This window comes from Prionailurus bengalensis, chromosome C2, assembly GCF_016509475.1.
Source record: "Prionailurus bengalensis isolate Pbe53 chromosome C2, Fcat_Pben_1.1_paternal_pri, whole genome shotgun sequence".
NCBI classification, from domain to species: domain Eukaryota; kingdom Metazoa; phylum Chordata; class Mammalia; order Carnivora; family Felidae; genus Prionailurus; species Prionailurus bengalensis.
In genome coordinates, this window is record NC_057350.1 from 10,663,143 (window position 1) to 10,681,861 (window position 18,719).

The 18,719-nt window shown below is 46.9% G+C and overlaps 1 protein-coding gene across 2 annotated transcripts in view; it reads left to right on the plus strand.

Annotated features, from left to right (window-relative positions):
- Positions 1–8,840, plus strand: part of RUNX1 (RUNX family transcription factor 1) — a 259,023-nt gene extending 250,183 nt beyond the window's left edge. For both annotated transcript variants that reach the window (XM_043593646.1, XM_043593645.1), the window contains one exon: positions 4,265–8,840. In XM_043593646.1, coding sequence (XP_043449581.1) covers positions 4,265–4,740 — 476 coding nt within the window. In that variant the 3' untranslated portion in view covers positions 4,741–8,840. The remainder of the gene's footprint in view (positions 1–4,264) is intronic.
- Positions 8,841–18,719: the final 9,879 nt, after the last annotated feature.

An 18,719-nucleotide genomic window follows, 5' to 3' on the forward strand; every position in this document is an offset into this window, starting at 1 on the left:
CGTCCCACATTATTTTCGACTATTAATGCCCGTATTTTCAGGGCACCTGCTGGGGGCTGAGGAGTTGAGGAAGTAGCCTAGGAATTATGACGTCTGCTCAGCTTGTTGTTTTAGAAGTTCTGTTCCCTCAGGACTAGTTTGATTCCAAAGGCACTTGTCAACTTTTATTGATTCTTCTCAGTGGCGCTGCTCGGCTCTCTACATCTGAAACAATTACTGTTTTCCTTGGAAATGTGCCTGCTGTGGGTCCCTTGGAGTTTATTACATAAGACTTTTGACTTGGTCAGCACCCAAGATCCGCACCTTCTAGAGCCCTGGGAGACAGCTGCTCCAACTGACCAGGGTTCCGATGGGAGGGTGGCTTTTTTTTTTTTTTTAAGGAGTGAGTAGCGTGCCCTCCCAAGTCCCGTGTCGCTGTTACACTTCTGAATAACCAGGACTTCAGTTACCCAAGGAGTAAGGAAGGACGTCTCATGGCATGAGGGTGTGAAGTACACAAAAACCCCCGTCCCATTTCAGCGCCCAAGACTGTCTTGGAGGGAGGGCCGGAGAGGATTCCAGATGAGCTTTCCCCCGGTGGCAGAGCAGGGCATGGGACGCTGCTCTTCAACTTGGCAGATCTCCCTCTGGGAATTCAAGCCTGGAGCACAGGCCTGCAACGTGTTGTCATATGCCTGGGGGCAGCGGGGGGTTGGGACGCATAAAAGAAAAGTGGCTGCCGGTCTGCCAGCTTTGAGAACCTGACACTGCTCTGACTGCTTTTCCTTTTAATCCCGCCCCCAGAGCTCTGAGATCTGCCCCTCTCCCCGCCCCCAGCCCCACCTGGACTTCCTTCTGCGAAGGGGCCTTGCCCTCTGGCCTCCCCCTCTTTCCTTTGCAGACAGTCTCCACACCTTGTCTGAAAAGAGATGTCATCTGGAGGTTTTCCTTTATTTTTTTTTTTTTTCTTAAAAAAAAAAAAATTAATGTTTAGCTGCCAACCTGGGCGACAGACAGCATGCATTAATCTGAGTCATGCAAAAGATCCTTTTAAGGCAGCCATTATCTGCTCAGGCTGTTTAATCCTTTGGGGGCAGTGGGAGGGGCCTGAGTGGGACAGCTTTCAGCCATGTCAAGCTGCAGAACGAACACTTGAGCTGTCACGGCAAATATTTAGCCCCATCGGTGGGGAAACATTTCCAACGAAAATACCTGAACCTCCTAATCCCTAGATTTCCTACTTCTTAAGAGCTCCCTGTGACTATTAGGGGTCGCCACCCCCACACGCTGTTGAATAAGGGGGCACCGGGCCAGCCGAAGGGACACATGAGCTACAGCCAGGTGGGGTGAACGGTGCATGGCGGTGGGGCTTGGTAGGAAATGTCAGACTGGACGTAAAAATGGCAACAAATATTTGAATAGACCATTTGAATCGGAACGTATCTAGAGGGCCGCAGCTCTTTTTCTATCAAAATGCGTGAGGAAAGATGGCTTGACCAGACAGATGGCCTCTGGTGGAGTGGCATTGGAAGAAGAATCACGGGCCGTATTGAAGAGCTTTCAGATATCCTGCCCACAAATGAAAGAGCTATTTTCCCCTGACAGCTGAGACCGTAACATCATTCCATTACTTACATCCGTGACCAACCGCGGACTCACTCGGGATTACGGTAACTTGGTACCATCACCAGGTTACCACGTAGTAGCTGGAACACACTGGCAGAACATGTCCAGACATCGCCATGAAACAGGCTGACCTTTCATTCATTTTTCCAGTGGATTCACCTTTGTGTCTCAGGGCAAATGGAGCAAGAGGCATAATGGGCAGAGTCATTAGCCTGTGTCCAGAGTTCTTGCATCAGATGCCAACAAATTGATTGCATTTGCCTAATGCTTCTCCCTCGACTATAGAAATCTCACTGGAAAAATGGAGTCAAGCTTCCTGTCACAGCTCTCCGTGTGAGCAAAAACAAGTGACACAGAGCTTGCTCACAGACGGCCCCAGAAAGCGGGCAGGGACGAACGCTGTGGAATGAGGTGCGGCCTGGCTTCAGGACGAGCGAGAGCGTGGCCACGGAAGGGCAGCTCTAGAACCACTGTCAGTTCACAGCGTTTTCCCTGCCCACATGTCTGACTCGCTTTGAAAAGATTAACAGCAGTGTTTGTTTGAAAGGCAGACTCCTGGTTTCCTCATTAGCAGAGAGATTGGCTGCAGACTTCGGTTGTTTCTATAAACTTTGATTACCTCTCTGATGAGGAGTATAGACCTCCTCATCACATTCACCCCAAATTTACAGAGGAGTTCATTCGAGAGAGGGAAGGAGGAGAAGGGAGAAGGGGAAGGGGGGGTGGGGAGAGGGAGAGAGAGACAGGCAGAGAGAGGAGCACACTAGCTCTCCCTGCTGGAATAATAGGCTTGAAATATGAGGAAGTTGATCAACCCCGGATGCCTTCCAAAAACAGATTAATCCACCCTGGTAGCTTTCCTTTCAGAGCAAACTCTTGGCTCCGTTAAGTTGCTCTATGGGCCTGAACACAAAAGGACACAGGCTACATGCCATCCTGAGCTTGGAGTTATTTCATACGTTGGTTTCAGAACTTAACAAATTTTAAAACGTTTCATTCTTTTGGATTTGCTGATGTCACTTTCTGAAGAACAGAAATTACCCCAGGACACCATCCTGCACCTACAGTGGTGGTTCTCAGTGGGGGCGGGGGAGATGGTGGCTTTGCCCCCCTCACCCTACCCCCAGAACACTGGGCAGGGTCTACAGACATCGTTAGCTGTCGCCATGCGGGGTGTGGGGGCACCACTGACATTTGGTGGGCAGAGGCCAAGGACGCTGCCAAACATCCTACAATGCACAGGACAGCCCCCCACCGCCCCAACAAATAACTATCTGGCCCCACATGTCAATAGTGCTACTGTTGGGAAACTGATCTACAGGACACAGGGAGCACTTCCTGGCATCCAGACCCCCTAGTAGTTCCCAAGGGCAGCCTGCGGTTGAGCAAAATGCAGAAGGATGCAGGGAAGGTCAAAGCCAGTTTCTGAAACCATAAATGCATGACCCTAACAAAATGAGTTTTATAGACAAAGCTTTGCCATTCCTGGTTAAGACTTCAACGTGTGCAAAAATGGAGTATATACATCAAGGCCCTGCGGCCACTTGTGTTAACAAAGCAGTGAAGCACAGAACCAACGAAGCGAACCAGGTGAAACTGAGGCTATATTTTTCTACCAATGTGGAACAAGTCTAAAGATAGACATAGGGGAGAGAGCGGTGGTGATATTCACTGCCACTCATTCTCAAGTCATTAGTATGGCACGCATCAGAGCAAATCATAAGAAATTGCCAATTTTTAATTGTTTGAGGCCTACAGAAACAGCAGCTTCCTATGATTCAACCTAAGTATTATGTATCATGTATTATGTTATTATATATTAATATAACACAGTGTCTGTCATATTATGTAGGCTATATTCTATTAATATTCATCTGCTCATGCATCCATTACATTAGCATTGCATAATTTTATAAGTTACATCTTGTTATTATTATGTTCATATCACAGATTACACTTATATTAATATTGGCATATTAATATACTGATGATAGAGGGCTGGTCAACTTTTTAACGTAAAGGGCTAGACAGTAGGTATTTTACGCTTTCTGCCAACTTTTTAACAGAAAGGGCCAGATAGTAGGTATTTTATGCTTTCTGGCTCCCACGATCGGTCCGTGTCCCGACCACTCAACTTTGTGGCGGTGGCTCCACAGCAGCCCCGATAATACATCAAAGAATGAGCAAAGCTCCTTCCAACGAAATGGTCTGTGTGGCTACTGAAATTTGAATTTCACGGGACCTTCACGTCAGGAAATAGTCTTCTTTTCACTTCTTTCAACCATGTAGAGAAGTAAGCTTGTGAGCCATGCGAAAATCGGTAGCAGCTGGAAGGCGGGCTTGTCAACCCCGCTACACCGATATCCAATCATACGTATCGTATCTACCGTATTGGATGTTACATTACATCGTTTACAATAACGTGGTATCGCACACGAACTCGCGTTACGCGTCGTCCTATACGGCCGTCCACCCACCTCCCTGCCCACTAGCATGCCCACTCCATGCCCGGGCTCCGGGGACAGCAGCATTCTGGGTAACCGCGTGGGCGTGGGCGGGAGGGGCGTGGGCGTGGGCGGGAGGGGCGTGGGCGTGGGCGGGAGGGGCGTGGCCTCCCCCACCAGCGCCTGACGCTTCTCTTCTCCCCCCCACCCCGCAGCGGCGCCCGACCTGACGGCCTTCGGCGACCCGCGCCAGTTCCCCGCGCTGCCCTCCATCTCAGACCCTCGCATGCACTACCCCGGCGCCTTCACCTACTCCCCGACGCCCGTCACGTCGGGCATCGGCATCGGCATGTCGGCCATGAGCTCGGCCACGCGCTACCACACGTACCTGCCGCCGCCCTACCCCGGCTCGTCGCAGGCGCAGGGCGGCCCCTTCCAGGCCAGCTCGCCCTCCTACCACCTGTACTACGGCGCCTCGGCCGGCTCCTACCAGTTCTCCATGGTGGGCGGCGAGCGCTCGCCGCCGCGCATCCTGCCGCCCTGCACCAACGCGTCCACGGGCTCGGCGCTGCTCAACCCCAGCCTCCCGAACCAGAGCGACGTGGTGGAGGCCGAGGGCAGCCACAGCAACTCGCCCACCAACATGGCGCCCGCCGCGCGCCTCGAGGAGGCCGTGTGGCGGCCCTACTGAGGCCCCCGCGGCGGCCGGCGGGAGGGGCGCCCGGCCCGGCCTTGGCCGCAGACGGCCGGCCCGCCTGGGCGGGGAGGCCGGGCCCGGGGCGGGGAGCGCGCCCCGCGCCCGGGGCCCTGGGATCTCGCCCCGCTCCGCGCCGCGCCTCCCCCTGCCCCCCGGAAACGTGCGGAGCGCCGTCGTGTGGGCCCGTCTCCCCTTTTCCGAACCCCACCCGACCTCCCCCCTCCGCCCCCCCCTCCGCCCCCCGCGAGGGTGTCCGCTCCGCCACCACGCGGACGCGTCGTAAGGCAAACAGGAAGATTCCCAGAGGGAAACTGTGAATGCTTCTGATTTAGCGATGCTGTGAATAAAAGAAAGATTTTATACCCTTGACTTCACTTTTTAACCAAGTTGTCTATTCCAAAGAATGGAATTTTTGGTTTGGGGCGGGGAGGGGTGGGGGAATGCAGCTCCTCTTGTTTTGGTATCTAATTCATAGTTTTAATTTTCTTTTCCAGCACCTTATACATTGCAAAATGCGTATTTGCATTTGGGGTGGTTTTTATTTATATATATATATATATATATATATATATATATATATATATATATATAAATTTGAGCTTGCTTCTCTCTTGCTTTGACAATTGAAAGAAATATGATTCCTTTTTCTGTAAGTTTTATTTAACTTTTCTTTTGGACTTTCGTGTAGTTGTTGTTTTAGAGAAACAGCTACAGCTTTGGGTCATTTTCAACTACTGTATTCCCACAAGGAATCCCTAGATATTTATGTATCTTGATGTTTAGACACTTACTTATGTGTTGATACTTTTTTTTATTATTTAAATGTACTTATATTAAGAAAAATATCAAGTACTACATTTTTGGTTTTGGTAGTAGCCAAAGTTAAATGTGTCACATTGAAGAAGGCTGGAAAAAAAGGACAGACATTGAGATGACCGGGTTATCTAAATATTGTTTACATTAAACTCCCTTTCATGTTAATCAAACGAGTTGGTAGCTAATGCAGCGATGTTTTTAATAGGCTTGTTAGATACTGAGGGCCACTCAAAGGATCTGAAGTATGGAATTTTCTGCCAAGCTCAACAGAGGGTCTCCTATCTGACTCCCTCCCTTGGAACAGAGAAGGTCAGATCTGGTTCCAGAGGGTTCAGGTAGATGCCAATGATTGCACCTCTGGAGAGGATTTATTTTCTGCCTAGCAGTTTGCTCCCTCCACGGGCTCTTGATGATGTCAGACATGCTTTATAACCGAACAAATCCAAACAAAGTAAGCTGTGTGGCAGAGAAGTATCCACATGGGAAGCCAGTGAATGAATTTATGGGTTCCTTAACTGCTCCCTTCTGGGGTAGTAAGGAGATCGTCCGAATCCAGAGTTCAGATTTTTTAGCTCCAAGAAAATAGTCGTGTTTGATACAGTCCCTGTTCGTTGATGCAGAACAAAACTTGTGGCTGTCCCCCAAGGCTGGGAGGGGAAGAAACTACAGACCGGGGGCCTTTGATGCCCACAGGTCTCCAGCCGAAGTTTCAGAGGGTGGGCCTAGGGGCAGACCTGAACAGGCCAGTCTTCCTGTGTGCGCCCGGGTGGAGTCGCATGCGAAAGCATTGTCCCGCCCGAGCCGGACTCCCGACCCACGCTGCCCGTCCACCGCCCACCCTCGCGTTGCTTTCACCTGCCTTGTGGGGGGTGTGTGTGCAGTTTGCTCCGTGCCTCAGCGGGACAGGAGAAATTCGCGCCGCCGCTGCCCATGGCTACGATTCAAAAGTATCCAATGTCACTGTAAATTTTATGGCACTATTTTCATTGGAGAATTCGGTCAGAATGCAGTTGTTGTACAACTCCTAAATACTAACTGCTGATTTTGACATATGTGTGCTCAAAATGATCTGGTTGTTATTTAATGTACCTCTGACGTTAGCTGAAATGATTTCAGGTCAACTCTGAAGAGTATTTGAAAGCAGGACTTCAGAACAGTGTTTGATTTTTATTTTATAAATTTAAGGATTCAAATGAGAAAGATCTTTGGCTGCAGGCAGCAACACAGCTGGTCTTATTTAAAACAACTTGTTTTTGAGTTTTCTTATATATATATATATATTGATTATTTGTTTTACATAGATGCAGTAGCACTTTGGTAAGAAAGAGTAAAGCAGTTTGTTTTGTCAGTCAGGTCATTCTTGTCTAGAAAAGAGCTAAAACAGATCTTGGAGAAACTCAGAATATATTCATTTTCAGCTTAGACATAATCCTCTCTCCACAACTCAACTTGATGTTTGATTCTGTATCACATTTTTACAGCAAAATTACCCTTGAATGTCAGTAAATTTAAGTGTTGTTTTTTTTTTTTTTTTTAATTTCTGAAAGGGACCTTTAGCCCATTTACCAAATCGAATTGAAGCGTTCTTTTCAGCACATGTGACCGTATCTGACCTGACAAAATTTGGGGGGGAAATGAAGGAAAAAACAATTTCTATTTTTCACTTCAATTCCGGTACCTGAAGATATTCCAACTCAAAACCAGCCTAATGCCCTAGAAGGGGAATCAGAGGATCCTCCACATTGAATCTTTACTCTCAAAGGCATGTATGAGGAGGGCTTGTCACTTCGTTGTAGACCCACTGGTTTGGCCATTCGGAGTTTCACAGTCCCTTACCAGCAAATGTAGTGCTTAACTGGTCCAAAAAATTAAGTCAGATGTTACTTGTTCTGGAGATAGGCCTCACATCACACTTAATGCCTTTCCCCCTCCTGAGAAGTTGCTTTGGTTGCCTTCAGGTACATTAAGGTGTCCCTGTAATCGAGGAGACCCTTAAGCCAATAATGTAATGTCATAACTGGATGTATCTGGAAACATTGGTCCAAGAGAAGAAAGATTAAGCCATTTCTACTGCTCATTCGTGCCTTTATAATTTCAACATGAACGTGCATTTTCATTCTTTTTGTTTTTCTCACTATATTTCTTTTATTACTTGTGTTTCTTACATTACTTTTATTTCTTTCCTCCCCTGCGCCTGTAACATCTTCCTCTGTTTCGCTTCCCTTTCCTCCTCGGTTCTCCCGCTTTATCTGAGGAGACAGCACACACACCCCAACTCCGCACCAAATGTCCAGAACACGAGGAGCTGCCTTTCTCCTCCCTTTGCATAAAGGAACATGGTGAGTCAGCTTTTCTCCTGCCCATGGGGTTCTTCCAGCAGAACAGAGACCTTGCCAACCATTTTGGGTCTGCTTGCTGTCCAAGTGCAGCAACAGAAGCCTTCCTGGGCAAATTACAATCAGTGAGTTAATAGACAGCCTTTCTGCTGCCTCGGGTTTCTGTGCAGATAAACAGCAATGCTCTGATTAGAAAGGAAATGAATGGTTTCACTCAAATGTCCTGCAATTTATGCTTGCAGATTTCTGTCCTGAAATACCTGCTTCCTTAGGACATTCCGTCCTGGTGATTCTTGGTTTTGGTGGGTTTTGTTTTCTGGGGTAGGACATATTTGGGGTCTTTTATACATGAAAAATCAGTTTGACGATAATCTCAGAAAAACGTTTTTTACATCTGAACAAATGCCTTTTTGTTCACCTACACGATACAATCGTTTGGGGTTTTTTTGTTTGTCTGTTTGGAGTTTCCCCCCCCTCCTTTTAGCCAGATCGGTATTGATGAGGCTGATCAACTGGCATTTTTTTTTTCCTTCCAGAAGAGTTGCATCAACAAAGTTAATTGTATTTATGTATGTAAATAGATCTTAAGCTTCATTATAAAATATTGTTAATACCTGTAATAACTTTTTTCCAATTTTTTTGTGTGTGTTTCTAAGGACTTTTTCTTATGTTTGCTAAATACTGTAGACAAAAAAAATGCTTCTTTCTACTTTGTTTATTTTAGACTTAAAGATGAGCTACTTTTTATTCACTTTTGTAAAGAGCTAATAGCATGGTTCCAGTTTTTTTTTTTTTTTTTAAGTTCACTTTTTGTTCTAGGGGAAATGAATGTGCAAAAAAAAAAAAAGAAAAAGAAAAAAAAAAGAACTGTTGGTTATTTGTGCTATTCTGGATGTATAAAAATCAATGGAAAACAAAATAAACTTCCAAATTGAAACCGCAGTAAAACACCTCTATTGACAAACTAACAATGGGAAACGCAGTCTTACTCCAACAGGCCCCACCCACCTAGTGTCTATTTGCGCGCAGCGGTTACTGGATCTGTTCGCCAAGCCTCCTGGAAATGTGTGTGCGCTTTCTTTCTCCCCGGTACTGACGCGTTGCATCCTTCCCAAAAGGAAACTGTCAATCTCGAGTTTTAAACCAGATACGGTATGAGAGAACACCCCCACCAGCCCCTCTCCAAAGTGTTTCTAGACGGGGTAGGGCGGGGGGTGGCCCCCATCGTGCGTGGGCTCCTGTCCGAGTGGCCGCCTCCCCTCTGCCGGGAGCCTTCCCCGGGCCCAGCCTGTGCAGGGCGGCTGGCCTGCTGCTGCCCGGGGACCACGGGAGCGTTACTCTCTCTGTACCACAGTCTCTTCTGTAAATCCAATCTCCTCGCTTAGCGAATGGCAAATAAACAGTTTGGCAAGTACATACACCCTCATCACACTGGTTTTGTCTGTTTCGGAGATGGAGGGCCGGGAAGCCAAAGGAAGGCCCCGCAGCGCGCGCAACACCTTCGGCAAGCTCTTCACGGGCTGGCTGGCCTTCGGGCTGGCGTCCCTGCCTTCTCCTCCCCGGGGGGCCAGCACACCCTGGCTTCTGAGGCCTTGAGCGCCGAGGCCAAGCCCAGGCCCCCCGCGCAGCTTCTTTGGGCACGAAGGAGCAAGGAAGCACGCTCTCATGCCTATATAAAAGTAATAACTGATTTGAACGAATTACGTGGGACCTGCCGACACAAAGTGGGAAAGGTGCACCTACGTTCAACGAGAGGCCGGTCGCCGTCATCCGCCTCCATTTCTTGAAACCACACGAGTCAGCCCTGAGTAGCGGTGGTGAGTTGTTTCAAGTTCTTCCCTCACCACCTACCCCGTGCAACGCTAGTATTTCAGTCTCACGACTCCGTGACCAAGTTACCTCCCAGCCACGGACCACCATCTAACACTCCTTCGCGGTTCTTGTCACTGCCTTGTCGTGGTCTTTGATGGCCCGCAGGGTGGTCATGAAGAATGTCAGGACACAAAGCAAGTGGGATCCCAAGAAATAATGGCCATTGAGCCGAGGCAGGAAATGGGTGGGAAGCTCAGGTTAGGCGTGTTCAGAGAGGGGGCCTAGCGGAGCCGCTGAGCACGTACTGGGGAGCCACACCGCCTGGGTCTGGGTTCCGGTTCTGTTTCACACTCGGAAACAGATTAAACTGTGGGCCCAGGCTTTCCCACCCGTAAGATAGCGATAACGATGCTAGAAGTTAGGAGATCTAAATTACTTAATACATGTGAAACATACTAAAACCTTGTTGGTATGTTGGGGTGCCTGGGTGGCTCAGTCGGTTAAGCGTCCGACTCTTGATTTCAGCTCAAGTCGTGATCTTACGGGTTCGGCAGTTCAAGCCCCACATCCGGCTCCACGCTGATGGTGTGGACCCCGCTTGGGATTCTCTCTCTCTCCCTGTCTCTCTCTGCCCCTCCTTGCTTGCATGCTCTCTCTCTCTCTCTCTCTCTCTCAAAATAAATAAACATTGAAAATAATAAAATAATAAAAAAGTGTTGGTACGTAATACGTGCTCGGTAAATGGAAATACGCAGAATAGTACTGCTCATTAGTAAAAACGTAACCAAGATCAAATAAAAAGTTAAAATGCCTTCCACTTTTCCCAATCCATGCCTCGATGTTACTGCTAACTGGTCCATGTTTGCCATCGCAGACTTTTTCTGTACCCATGATATACACCACATATTTTTTTTAATCTTTTTTTAATGTGTATTTATTTTTAGAAACAGAGAGGAAGGGAGAGTGTGAGCAGGGGAAGGACAGAGAGAGAGGGAGACACAGAATCTGAACGAAGCAAGCTCCAGGCTCCGAGCTGTCCGCACAGAGCCCGATGCGGGGCTCGAACCCACGAACCTGGAGATCATGACCTGAGCCGAAGTCGGACGCTTAACCGACTGAGCCACCCGGGCGCCCCTATACACCACATATTTCATCTCATCCACGCAAAAAGGCATCCTACGATACATTACACTGCACAGCCTTTTCACTCGATATACAGTGTGTGTCCTTCGCACTTAGATCTGCTTCATTCTTTTTAATGACGGCACCACAGAAAACGGGATGGTTGGAATTGTCAGTTTGCCCCTTCCTTTACTGATGGGCTGGAAGGTCCCCCCAGTGACTTGCTGCCTCAACAGCTCTCTGCACGTGTCTTATGACCTCATGCTTGAATTTCTGTACATTTAAAAAAGAACTACTGAAAAATAAGATAAAATAAAATAAAATATAAAATAAAAAGGAACTGTGGGTTCCAAACGATTTTACATTTTGACAGATCCCTCCAGAACGCTCTTTCAAAAGAATTAGATTTCCGGGGTCAGGGCCACGTGCTAGGAGGCAGAAAACAGAAACTTGCCAGGGAAATGCTCGATTACGGCGGTCGGGAGCAGGGTTTAAACAGGACCTTTGGGTCAGAGAGGTTTTGTACCTTCTGCAGTGCTTAAAGCATTCCAGGGGAGGAGTGAATTAAAACTAACAAATTACATGGACGTGCTCACTAAGGCCGGACTCTTGCTAAAGCACTGCACACACACTAGCTTATTCCGTTCTTACAGTGGCCCCGTGGGGGAGATCCTATTGTCCCCATTTTGCAGACAAGGACACTGAAGTCCAGTGAGGTTAAGCAGTCCGCCCACGCTCCATGGCTATCAGTGGAGGAGCGGGGATTGGGGCCCCAGAAGTCTGGTTCAGGACTCGTCGGCTCCACCGCTTTCTAGACGGAGGCTCTGAGCAACGCTGACATTCGTCGATGACAAAAGAGCTGAGTAAACCCTCATGGGTGACTTTCCCTTCAAAGAATGCCTACCTCTTGCTCATCTGAAAAGCAGAAGGGAGAAATGAGTACATGAGAGTTTCCAGAAAAGGGGGAGCCCAAGGGGCTTCCGAAGAAATCGTTCACACTTGCTCCATCCTCCCCATCATGGAGAGGCTCCAAGTGAAAAGCGTCTTCCCTGCATGACTGTCTCGGGCAGACCCCGTGAGATGTGGGCGAAAGCTTCGGCCGGAACCCTCCACACCTCCATTCCGACCTTCATTCGCTTATTTTTTTTTTTTTTTTTTTGCTTTTTCTTTTCTTTTTTTTTTTTTTTTCAACGTTTATTTATTTTTTTGGGACAGAGAGAGACAGAGCATGAACGGGGGAGGGGCAGAGAGAGAGGGAGACACAGAATCGGAAACAGGCTCCAGGCTCCAAGCCATCAGCCCAGAGCCTGACGCGGGGCTCGAACTCCCGGACCGCGAGATCGTGACCTGGCTGAAGTCGGACGCTTAACCGACTGCGCCACCCAGGCGCCCCATCATTTGCTTATTTTTAAGAAACTTTATTTTTAAAGACGGTTTTAGATTTACAGAGAACGTGAGCAGACACTTCAGAGAGTTTCCATCTCCCCCGTCCCCCTGCCCCCTGCCACCAGCACACAATGTCCCCTGAGACTTAAACATCGGTATAGTGCCTTTGCAACAATTAATGAGCCACTGCCGATACGTGATTGTGAACTAGGGTCCGCAGTTTATTCAGATTTCCTTAGTTTTCACCTCTGTCCTTTTTCTGTTCCAAGATTCTGCACGACATTTAATTGTCACGTCTCCTTAGGCTCCTCCTGGCTGTGACATTTTCTTAGGCTTCCCTTGTTTATGAGGATCTCGGTAATTCCAAAGAGTACCAGTCAGGTATATTGCGGGCTGCCCCACTATGAGAATTTCTCTGCCACTTTTTTTTCTCATGATGAGACGGGGGTTGTGGGTGTTGAGGAGGAAGATCACAGAAGTAACGTACTATTTTTTTATCACATCTTATTAAGGACACATACAATCAACATGATCGAGGCCTACTGGCATTGACCTTGATCGGGCGGTAGAAGTGTTTGTCAGGCTCTCCTCTGTAAAGTTACCCTTCAATTCCCCCCTTTCCATACTGAACTCTTTGGAAAAAAGTCAGCACACACAGGCCACACTTAAGAAATGAAGAATTGGGGCGCCTGGGTGACTCAGGTCATGACCTCACAGTTCATGAGTTCGAGCCCCACATTGGCATCTCTGTTGTTAGCACAGAGCCTGCTTCGGGTTCTCTGCCCCCACCCCACGCCCGCCCTGCACCTCCCCAACTCGTACTCTCTCTCTCAAAAATAAAGAAAAACATTAGAAAATAAAAACGAAATGAAGCCTTATTCTCTCTCCCTTCAGGAGGCAGGAGTCCTTGGCTGAGAGCCGTAGGACAGCACCATCTGTGGCCACGTGGCCCCTGGTGTGAAGCAGAGAGATCTGCTCCAGAGAAGACGACCAGCTCCCCTCCCGCTAAGTGTAGGAGCACCCGGTCTCTGCCCCCTCTAGCCTAGACAATCCAAAAGTTCAGGTTTCTAGAAGCTCCATGTTGCCCAGTCACTTTGGGTTCACTGTCTTCGTTCACAGCCAAGTTTTCCTCCACCCTTTCCTTCCAAATGATGTTGAGAGGGTCCTCACCAAAGTATTCCAATGTGGCTCAGGATGCCAAAAAGTTGCCTCTTTCTTCCTTTCCTTCTTCCTTCCTTCTTTTTTCTTTCCTTCAAATTCTTTTTCTTTCTTTCTTTCTTTCTTTCTTTCTTTCTTTCTTTCTTTCTTTTAGGTTTGTGATCATTGGTTGAACTTTATCTTGTGACTTAACAGAATTTCCCATATCTTTGTTCAAAACCGGCACACTGTATGTCCATGATCCCCCCTTTCAGTGGGGTTTCAGAATCCTAGATCCCAGAATCCTAAGGTAACGCCAAAGTAAGCAAATGCACCCCCTCTCTTTGATGCATCTATACCCTTCCCTCCCCTTAGGGTTTCTCAAGAGTAGCCTTGCCTCCTTCATGATACATTATAGGATTAAGTTCCCTGCTCATGTTTTCAAAGGGAGAGAAGGTGTCATGGAATGTGTTTACTGCCGCAGAAGAGGGGTGTTCGTTGTGTGCCAAATTTTAATATTGGTAATTACGTTTTGCATACCTCAAATTCTCCCTCGTTTCCATTTCATTGATGCTGTTGTAAAGATTAATTAATGTTTTGAAAGTGTTTTGAAGATGAAAAGTCTTATGTGCATACAAAGTATGATTATTTGTTATTACAAATAGTTGTACGAGGCCATTTTCTTTCCTCGCCTTGGTGATTGTGGGAGAGTTTCTGCGGGCAATTAAAAGCTGCAGTGTCTTCCTTAAAAAATGGCTGCCTTCATCAAAAATCTTTTCTATGGCAGTGAATAACAGAGTCTTTCCCTCCTCCTGGGGGAGGCAGACTCTAAACAAATCAACAATAACATATTGTCTAGCAGATGGTATATTGGGGGGCCTGGGTGGCTCAGTCAGTTAAGCATCAGACTCTGATCTCAACTCAGGTCATGATCTGATGGTTCATGAGTTGGAGCCCCACATCGGGCTCTGTGTGCTGACAGTGCGAGCCTGCTTGGGATATTCTCTCTCTCTCTCTCTCTCTCTCTCTCAAAAATAAATAAATAAATCAACTTTAAAAAATGATGGTATATTAATTTCCAAAGATTGCTATAACACAATACCACAACTGGATGGCTTGAAACAAAAGAAATTTGTTGTCTGACAATTCTAGAAACCAGAAGTCCAAGATTAAGAGGCTGGCGAGGGTGATTCTATCAAACAGATGCAGCCTTGGAGCAAAGGACACAGTTCAGTGAGTAGACCACGACTGGATTTCAGGTCCCATTCACCTACTCAGCTGGGTGCTCCAGGTAGATTTTGTGCAGCACACAAAAGTAGAACCAACAGGCTATGCTGATGGATTAAATATGATGTGTGGGAGAAAAAGGAATTGAGAAGACCTTCAAGGTTTTAGATCTGAGAAACTCGATGAATGAAGTGGGCATTCCCTGAAGCGGAAATCTGGAAAGGAGTGAGTTTGTCCAGAGACCCCATCTCCTGGTGGGTCAGGAAAAGAGGAGGATACGTTACATGCTCTTCAAGATTCTTCCAACAATGAAGGATCCATCCAGGTGGCAACAGAAGCTATGGTAGATTTAAAAAGATGATGGGGCGCCTGGGTGGCGCAGTCAGTTGAGCGTCCGACTTCAGCCAGGTCACGATCTCGCGGTCCGTGAGTTCGAGCCCCGCGTCGGGCTCTGGGCTGATGGCTCAGAGCCTGGAGCCTGTTTCCGATTCTGTGTCTCCCTCTCTCTCTGCCCCTCCCCCGTTCATGCTCTGTCTCTCTCTGTCCCAAAAATAAATAAACGTTGAAAAATTAAATAAATAAATAAATAAATAAAAAGATGGGTCTCCCTTGCTTGTTAGGAATTCTGCTTGACAGCCATATACATGACTTAATAAGAAAGCAGCATCCCATTTTCCCACAAGTATTCTGTGATCGAGATCTGACTCTTGGCAAAAGCAGGGGCATCCCTGAACTCCGCCCCCAACTCCGCAACCATGTTCTCATTCTTTAATTCGGTAGGTGAGCAATTGTCGCTTCATTTGGCCTAACTGCCCACGGGGAGGGAAACCCACAGCAAGACTTAACTGTAGGCTTCACCTTCTCCCTATGCCAATCAGCCCCCAAGGATGGAGAGAGGCTTTCGCTAAGTCCGTGTGTGCCTTGATTTGGATTGTCAAACAGAATGACCCGCGCATTGAAACCTGCAAAAATGACAGATTCCTATAGCTGAAATACTTTCCTTTCATCCCTGAGTTTTAGGAAGCCAAAACCTGCCAGTTGCCTACCCCAATATCTATTTTCCTCGGTAATAGATTCCCTCGGTCACATGACTGCCGGGAGGAAAGACTGCACCTCCCTTACAGCTTGGCCTCCCATGTGACACATTTCTGGCCAATGCTATCTAAATGGAGGCAGCTCCCAGGAAACTCCTTAATGAAGAGTGGGTGTGCATATGTTGCCCCCACTTATCCATCTCTTCCCTAACCCGGCTGCCTAGAATAAGGAGGGGATGGTCCATGGAAGAGAGCTACACCCCAATGGGTGGATGCCATTAAGAGTTTGGTCCAATGTCTTTGTCCCCATCCCACTGGAACTGCCTATGTCTGGATGCCTCCCCATGAAAGAAAACTAAACATTTACCTCTCACTTAGGCCACCTATATGTGGGGTTTTCTGTCACTGCAGACAAACTTAATCTTAAGTGCCATACACACATAAATGACCACCTCGGGCAGAAACACTGACTGGGGGAAGAAGTGCTTTCTTGCTTTCTCTTCTCCCAAACTCTGATTCCTTCCAGTTTATTAAGGGCCTTTCCGGGTATTCGGGGACTGTAGAGAAAGGAGGAAGTGAGAGGAGGTAGCAGGGTTGCTCCAGAATCTACCAGGATGAACAGCCCCGTGGCTCCACTGGGAGTTCATCTCTAACTCTGCCCTAGTGTTTGTAACGACCCAAAAGTGCTTAGCTCAGGTTGTCAAAAACCACTTTGCCTGTGATCCACTTGCCTGATAGTCAAGTTTCCTTAAAATTCAATCCAGCTTCAGAGTTTTTGCCTTTCTTCCATGTCCCATCCTCGTCTGCCATCTTGTCTTTCTAACTGTTGAATATGGTCTGAGGGCATGTCTGCCATTTTTTTTAAAAAAGGCTTTGACAAGGAACCATCAGATTTACAGCGTTTTATGGATAATGTGGGGTTTTTTTCAATTTGGGTGTCCTTTTTCTCATTGTAAATAAACAAAGGACTTTTTAGCCAGGTTTTTTGAAGATCCTTTTCTCAAATTTTGACCATTTTTTAAAATTTAATTTGGGGCGCCTAGGTGGCTCAGTCGGTTAAGCGTCCGACTTCAGCTCAGGTCACGATCTCACGGTCCGTGAGTTCGAGCCCCGCGTCGGGCTCTGGGCTGACGGCTCAGAGCCTGGAGCCTGCTTCCGATTCTGTGTCTCCTTCTCTCTCTGCCCCTCCCCCATTCATGCTCTGTCTCTCTCTGTCTCAAAAATAAATAAACGTTAAAAAAAAATTAAAAAATAAATAAATAAATAAAATAAATAAATAAAATTTAATTTTGTTTAGCTATGTTCATTTGTATTTTATTTCACATTAAATGCTCCCAAACAGATGAAAAACCTTCACAAAGGTGAATTTTGAACGGAACGGGCCTTTGGATGATTAGTCACGGGCTGGTTTTCCATAAATTGGTTTTGAGTGATATGATCTCCTCCCTACACATAGACATTTCCAGAATCTAGTCTCCTTATACCTACTCCAAGGACTTGAAATTCCCAACCCTCAGCTGCCACACCTGTGAGGTACAAATAAAAGTATCCGTTTCAATCTAACTAGTATTAATAATGAATATGTTTGGCAAAAAATTAAAAGGAAGACAACAGAAAATGTTGGAGAGAACGAGTAACAGTGAAAACTCTCTTACTTTGCAGGTGGGAGTACAAATTGGCATCACCACTTTGGGAAACAATTTGACATTACCCTCACAGAACTGAACACATGCCTCACCCTCAGTCCCAGAATGTCCAGTGCCAGAAAAATACCTGACAGGGGCGCCTGGGTGGCTCAGTCGGTTGAGCGTCCGACTTCGGCTCAGGTCACGATCTCACGGTTCGTGAGTTCGAGCCCCGTGTCGGGCTCTGGGCTGACGGCTCAGAGCCTGGAGCCTGCTTCCGATTCTGTGTCTCCCTCTCTCTCTCTGCCCCTCCCCCATTCATGCTCTGTCTCTCTCTGTCTCAAAAATAAATAAACATTAAAAAAAAATTTTTTTAAATACCTGACAGACTCCTCCTATGCACCAAAAGATGCGTTCCACTGCTTAAAGTGGCACTAATTGTACTAGCAAGAACTAGAAACAACTCGAATGTCCACGATAGAAGATGGATAAGTAGACTGTGTTATATTCTTACAATGGAGAGTATACCGAGATGAAAATGAATGGACTACCATTACATGAATGAATGGACTATCATTACGTGAATGAATGGACTACCATTACATGAATGAATGGACTACCATTACATGTAGCAAAATGAGTCACGGGGCTAAAAACTCAGAAGAATGTACAGGGTGCAATTCTATTTATATAAAGCTCAAAAGCGAGCCAAATATTTTAAGGGATGCATACACAGGTGTTCTGAGAAAATTAGGGGAATCATTAACACAAAATTCAGGATACTTGGTTACACTAGGTAGGTGATCAGAGATTCTGGGATATTGTTATATTATTTCTTAGCTTAGGTGGTGAATACATGCATCTTTATCTAATCATATAGAGAGAACTTGGTTCAGTTAAACTGCTAATGAGCTCAAAACTCAACGTTAGATCAACCGCTCTTGTCCAAGGCCCCTTTGGAATCCCATGAGTCAACCTATCCTGTGACAAATACATACCCGTGGTCACCACAGGAATCAGGTAAAGGAGTAAATGGCTGCTGTTGGAACCACAGCTCAGATCCCCCCATTCCAGTGCCTGTGAGTCTTTTTTTTCTTTTTTTTTTTTTTACTTTTTTTTTTAAAAATTTATTCATTTTTGAGAGACAGAGTGCAAGCAGGGGGTGGGGCAGAGAGAGAGGGAAACACAGAATCCGAAGCAGGCTCCAGGCTCCGAGCTGTCAGCACAGAGCCCGATGCGGGGCTCGAACTCACGAACTGTGAGATCGTGACCTGAGCCAAAGTCAGATGCTTAACTGACTGAGCTGCCCAGGCACCCCTCCCCCCCCAATGCCTGTCATTCTTATATATCCAGATCATTTGGGTCAGAGGAAGAAAAAACGCCAACATGCTAATAGGACTGAAAGTATCCACGGGGGAAAATTGCATATTTATTCGACTTCCTTTGGATGGTTCTTACCAGAACAGCAACCATCCTCA